General features: G+C 48.0%; 2 protein-coding genes across 4 annotated transcripts in view; one reads left to right on the forward strand and one right to left on the reverse strand.

Annotated features, from left to right (window-relative positions):
* The window catches only part of LYRM9 (LYR motif containing 9), a 403,766-nt gene that overhangs the window by 141,802 nt on the left and 255,964 nt on the right, over positions 1–6,000 (forward strand). The window lies entirely within an intron of this gene.
* TNFAIP1 (TNF alpha induced protein 1) overlaps positions 650–6,000 on the reverse strand; it is a 29,186-nt gene continuing 23,835 nt past the window's right edge. For all 3 annotated transcript variants that reach the window (XM_081944360.1, XM_081944359.1, XM_081944361.1), the window contains exon 7: positions 650–1,414. In XM_081944360.1, coding sequence (XP_081800486.1) covers positions 1,193–1,414 — 222 coding nt within the window. In that variant the 3' untranslated portion in view covers positions 650–1,192. The remainder of the gene's footprint in view (positions 1,415–6,000) is intronic.

The raw sequence follows: 6,000 nt of genomic DNA on the forward strand, positions 1-6,000 counted from the left end.
AGAATAGAATAGAGAATAGAAGAGAATAGAATAGAGAAGAGAATAGAGAAAAGAATAGAGAATAGAATGGAATAGAGAATAGAAAATAGAATAGAATAGAGAATAGAATAGAGAATAGAATAGAGAATAGAATAGAAAAATGAATAGAGAATAGAATAGAGAATAGAATAGGAAAAGAGAATAGAGAAGAGAAGAGAATAGGAGAATAGAATAGAGAATAGAAAATGGAAAAGGGATCGGATAGAATAGAATAGAAAATAGAATAGGAATAGGAAAAGGATAGGATAGGAAAAGGATAGGATAGGATAGAATTCTTTATTGGCCAAGTGTGATTGGACACAGAAGGAATTCTGTCTTCGGTGCATAAGCTCTCAGTGTACATAAAAGATATAAGTGATAAATCATGATCATAGTCATCATAAATACATTCACCATCAAACTAGATAACATCATCAGTGCTCGTGACTAGTGACTAGCATTGATGTTATGTAATTTGGGTAATGAAACATCTGCAAGAAAACAACCAGGCTCAGCGAGAACCACGGGCTCAATGGTGGTTGTAAGTAGAGGACTACTGGTAGAAGATGCACACCAAGTATATATCCCTTCTTCAAATTTCTCCGCAAATGCATCAGTAAGAATCAGGAGCTAGGACAGAGTTTTTTTCCAGGATGAAGTTGATTTCCAGTTATTCCCAGCAACATTGAGCCCCAAGGATTCTAGCCGAGGTGGCATCGGAAGGTCTTAGTTATGGCCCCAAAAAGAAGAAAAAAAAAGAAAAGAAAATCACATTCTGCTAAAGGAGAAAAAAAACAGTCACGGCTACCCAGGCCTTGTCTGGGAAAGGGGACCGGGGGCTATAAAACTGTAGTGTTTCATCGTCACAATGAAGTGTTTAGGTGTGATTCTTTGGTCTCAGCATCTGGATTTTTGTTTTTAAGGTCTTCAGGAAGAGTCTCGAGGCAGAGAAGGACCCCATCCAACTCCACACAAAACACCCAAGGGATGGCTTCAAGCCCACAAGGTTGCCCCCCATCAGGGAGTAACGTTTCGGAAGCTATATCGCAGTGTGGCCGAAATGTAAGCTGCCCTCCTGGAAGATTTGGGCCCACGAGTGGATCCCCGGTGCCGAAGACACGTGCTGCCCAACCCCCGTGTGGAAGGGAGGGGCTCTGGGTGTCCCCCTGGGACCTTAATGGCCTAGCTGCCGGTCGTCGTAGGTGCTGTATCGCTTGACGTGAATGCGCCTGACTCGGTCACGCGGCTCGTAGCTGCCGTCCTCATCTTCTCCGCGGGAGGCCTGGCTCCGATTTTGGCTCGTGGCCTCCAGCAGGGAGTTGTCAGGCACCCGGGGAGTCTCGTATAACAGGATGTTAAGCGTTTCCTCGTAGATGCGGGCTTCAGGGAATTCGACCTGGAGGAAGAAGGTGGTGTAGCTTTAGAAATCGGAGCAGCGGTTTTGTCCTGCCACCCTCACACTATCACCTGCAACCTGTTGTGGCCCGCCAGTAAGACAGCAGAGCTGGCAGCAGATTCAGACAGTGAGGAGGTTGGGGAGGAAGATGGGCCATTCCTGGAGTCTGGGGAAGGCTCTGATGAGGGCTCTGTGTTGGAGGCAGAGAAGGGGCCAGAGCCGTATGCCAGTTATCAGCTGCCTTTGGAGTCAAGCATCAGTAAGGCAGACAAACAGCTGGAGCCTGTTCCCAGTGTGCACATGCACAGAGTTGCCAGATGAAGGGAACAGCTAAGGAACAGGGGTCGATTTGGGAGTAGGGCCACAGATGGACGATGAATGGCCCCTCCCAGAGGAAATAAAAGAGGAGCAAAGGGGGAGTGGAGTTTGCAGGAGATCATTAGTTTGCTGAATTGGTTCTGACTCTCCGAGACTCCTTGCCAGGTTTTGCAGATATCGGCCTGTCAGCTCTCCAAGCCAGATAAGGTCTGTGACTATAAATCCTCCCTTGAAAGACTTTGCTGGATGTGAATGAGCAGAATTCAGAGTCAATTAATAAAAGGGGTTTTTGTTAGTGTGAGGAGTTTGCTTCCTGTTCTTGGGAAGTCTCGGTCAGAACACAATCCTGAAAACTCAGAAGAATCAGAGGCCCAAAAGCCATTCAGATCCCCCCCCCGCCCCCAGGGGCCAGGCGCAGGATAGGGTTCAAAAGAACAGGTAGTTCTCGACGTACGACCACAATTGAGCCCAACATTTCTGTTGTTAGACATTTGTTCAGTGAGTTTTGTCCCATTTTACAACCTTTCTTGCCACAGTTGTTAAGTGAACCACTGCAATTGATAAGATACTAACCCGGTTGTTAAGTGAATCTAGCTACCCCACTGATTGTCAGAAGGTCGCAAAAAGTGATCACATGACCCTGGGACACTGCAATGGGTCATAAATATGAGCCAGTTGCCAAGCGTCTGAATTTTGATCCCAGGATTGTGGGGATGCCGCAAAGGTTGCTGTTTTAAAAAAAACGGTCACATTTTTTCAGTGCTGTTGTAACTTTGAACAGCCTCTAAATGAACTGTTGTAAGTTGAGGACTGCTTGTACTATTAAGTTTATTTCATGCTACTTATACATTAGAATCTGACTGTCAAGGCAAACGGGCGCTAGATTAGAATCAATGGAATTCACAGGGGGCTGGACTTAGTTCTCTTGTGGGAGTGTAGGATTCCAAACTACGTTAATGACACATTTGACCCCGCCCTCAGGCTGAGCCTAGTCATCTCCTACATTAGCGATGGCGAACCTTTTTTGGCTCGCGTGCCAGAAGTGGGGGGAGCACAGGGGGGGTCGTGTGTGGGCGTGCCGCACCCATAATGCAACGCGAGACCTCCCAGTGCGCATGTGCGCACAACGCGTGACCCCCCCCCATTTTTACATGCTTTTTTCGCCCTCCCCAGGCTCCAGAGGCTTTATAGGAGCCTGGGGAGGGCGAAAAGAGCCTCCCCCGGCCCCAGGAGGCCCTCCGGAGGCTTCAGGGAACGTCCGGAGGCTTCCCTGAAGCCTTCGGAGCGCTTAAAACCACCCTCAGAGCAAACCGGAAGTGACTTCTGGGTTGCTTGGAGGGTCATTTTAAGTGCATCAGGGAAGCTTCCGGATGGTCCCTGAAGCCTTCGGGAGGGGGGGCGCTTTTCACCCTCCCCAGGCTCCTATAAAGCCTCTGGAGCCTGGGGAGGGCGAAAAATGGCTTTTAAAAAGGTGAACTCAGCACCTCGCGTGCCCTGACAAATGGCTCCACATGCCATTTGTGGCACACGTGCCATAGGTTCGCCATCACTGTCCTACATCATCAGAGGCATTTGGGAGAATATATGCACAAATAAGATTACTTCCAGTATTGCCTTGTAATTAAGTTGTCCACTGGGGAGGCAAGGGGAAAAAATAAATAAATTCAGGTAGTCTTTGACTGACAACCATTTCTTTGGTGACTTATAACCATTTTTTGGTTATCAGTCAAAAAATTGACTTATAACCATTTTTCGCACTTATGACTGTTGCACCCTCCCTATGGCCATACAATCAAAATTCAGCCACTTGGCAACTGACTCGTATCTACGACAGCTGCAGTGTTCCAGGGGCATGTGATCGCTTTTGCAGTCTTCCAACAAGCAAAGTCCATGGGGAAGCCAGATTCACTTAACAACCGTGTTACTCACTTAACAACTGTGGTGGTTCACTTAACAACTGTGGCAAGAAAGGTCGTAAAAAGGGGCAAAACTCACTTAATAACGTTCTTCCTTAGCAATAGAAATTTTTCGGTCGTTAAGTCAAGGATGACCTGTATATCCTCAAGATGGCGTCTGTTACCTGCTCCTTTTTTTATGCACGCGCACCAAGCCTTGGTGGCGCAGTGGTTAGAGTGCGGTCCTGCAGGCAACTTCTGCTGATTGCCAGCTGCCTGCAATATGGCAGTTCGAATCTCACCAGGCTCAAGGTGGACTCAGCCTCCCATCCTTCCGAGGTCAGTAAATTGGGGACCCAGATTGTTGGGGGCAATAGGCTGACTCTGTAAGCCACTTAGAGAGGGCTGTAAAGCACTATAAGTCAAATAAGTCGAAGTGCTATTGCTCTGTGGAATATCAGCTGCTGAATACAAAGTCAGGAATCACAGGAGGCTGATCAAAAACAAGAGCAGCTGGAGCATTCAGATAATTTTCCTAACATCTGACCTCCCAGAATCCTCCCACTGTAGTGGAATGTATGGATGAGCATGGAAGAAATGGGGAAGAATTGCTACTTAGGAAACAATCAGGCAAGAGGGGCTTAAAGGCAGAGACAGAAACGTAAGGAAGGACACACCCTGATGGATCAAGTCGTTCAGGGGTGTAAAATTCAAGGCCCGCGGGCAGGATGTGGCCCGCAGTGTGGTCAGATCTGGCCCGCGGGGGCAGTCCTGGAAAATGTCAGGGGCCAGCCCGCATCGGGGTCTGTCCGGTCTACACAATGCAAAGAGGAAACATGCCAGCAGTTTGGGGAGTGGCAATTAGCTGGCCAGGCCCACCAGCTGGCCACGCCCAGTGAGTGGTGTCAAACTGGCCACGCTCACCCAGTCGGCCACACCCACCCAGCCCCCACGAGGTCAACCACAGTCCTGATGCGGCCCTCAATGAAATTGAGTTTGACACCCCTGAAGTACTTACAAGGGACAGTGGGAAGTTTCTGCCTTCAGAATTGGAAGTTTCTGTTAACTTTACAATAAAGTTGAAGTGCTTCATCTAGTCCAGGGATGTGAAACTGGCGGTCTGTGGACCGGATGCATCATGCACAGGCCACACCTACCCCAGCTCCACGAATGGGAAAAACATCACAAAATGTCACCTGAGTTTGACACCTGTGATCTTGTCCCATTTCCCATCTGATTTACCTGGAGGGGGGGGGCATGCACCCAGCAAGTAGAGCAAAGAGTAGAAACAACATCATTCTATTAGGGCTACCATATTTTTTGGGTATAAGACGCACCTTTTTCCCCTCTAAAAGAGCGTGGAAATGTTGGTGCGCCTTATACACTGAATACAGCCACTTTTGGCCTCCCGTAGCCCCAGCCCTGCACCCCCGCATTGCTTGGGGAAAGGCAAAAATGCAGTTTTTGTGAATAATGGGTGAAAAACAGGCAATTTTTTGCAAAAATGGAGGTGTTTTTGCCTTCCCCCAGCCCCCAGGAGCACTCTGCAGGCTTCAGCAGGGCTGGGGAAGGCAAAAATGCAGTTTTTGTGAAAAATGGCCTGTTTTCTGCCTGTTTTTTTGCAAAAACAGGGACCTTTTTGCCTTCCCCCAGCCTGCTAAAGCCTGCAGAGTGCTCCTGGGAGCCGGGGAGGACAAAAACTTTTTTTTCTTACTTACCTATTCAAAATCTTGTTGCATCTTATACACCGGTGCATCTTATAATCCGAAAAATATGGTACTTGCCAAGAAAAGGAGTAAATTCCTTGATGTGTAACAGCTGGCTGCAGCCTGGTTTAAGAGGCAGCTCTGACTCATGTTCCCTTCATTGCAAGCAAAATCTGATCTCCGGCTCTTGCTTGACACGCCTGTTTGCGTGTTAAGAAACCTTGAACCTCTGACCTCTAAACTGGCCGACAACTTGGGTGACCTGAACTTTGGACCGACTATTCTCCTTGCTCCTATTTGAAAGCAAACTCATTCAAGGGAAGGCATCCGAGACTCTGTTTTAGTTTGCATGCTATTATATTCTGGCCTTGAATAAACCGAGAGATACCATAGCAACTGATTCAGAAATGGAACGCAGGACACTGTCTCCACTATCTGGATTTAAGATATCGCTCTCTGCAATTGAGGAGGAATGCAACCAACAGCAGCTGCAACGGGTAGGCCTCCAAAGACCTGCCCCGTCTTCTTTCAAGCGATCTAAAAGGGTGCCTAGCCAAGCGACCTCCACTCCAAGGAGGCCACAGCTTCATAACAGGCAGAAAAAGAAACTCAGAAAGGAACCTCTTTGACTTCTCAGGCGGTCAAAAAAGACGGTGGGAGATTTGTA

The sequence above is a fragment of the Natrix helvetica genome, assembly GCF_964273705.1.
Source record: "Natrix helvetica genome assembly, chromosome: 2".
Taxonomy (NCBI): Eukaryota; Metazoa; Chordata; class Lepidosauria; order Squamata; family Natricidae; genus Natrix; species Natrix helvetica.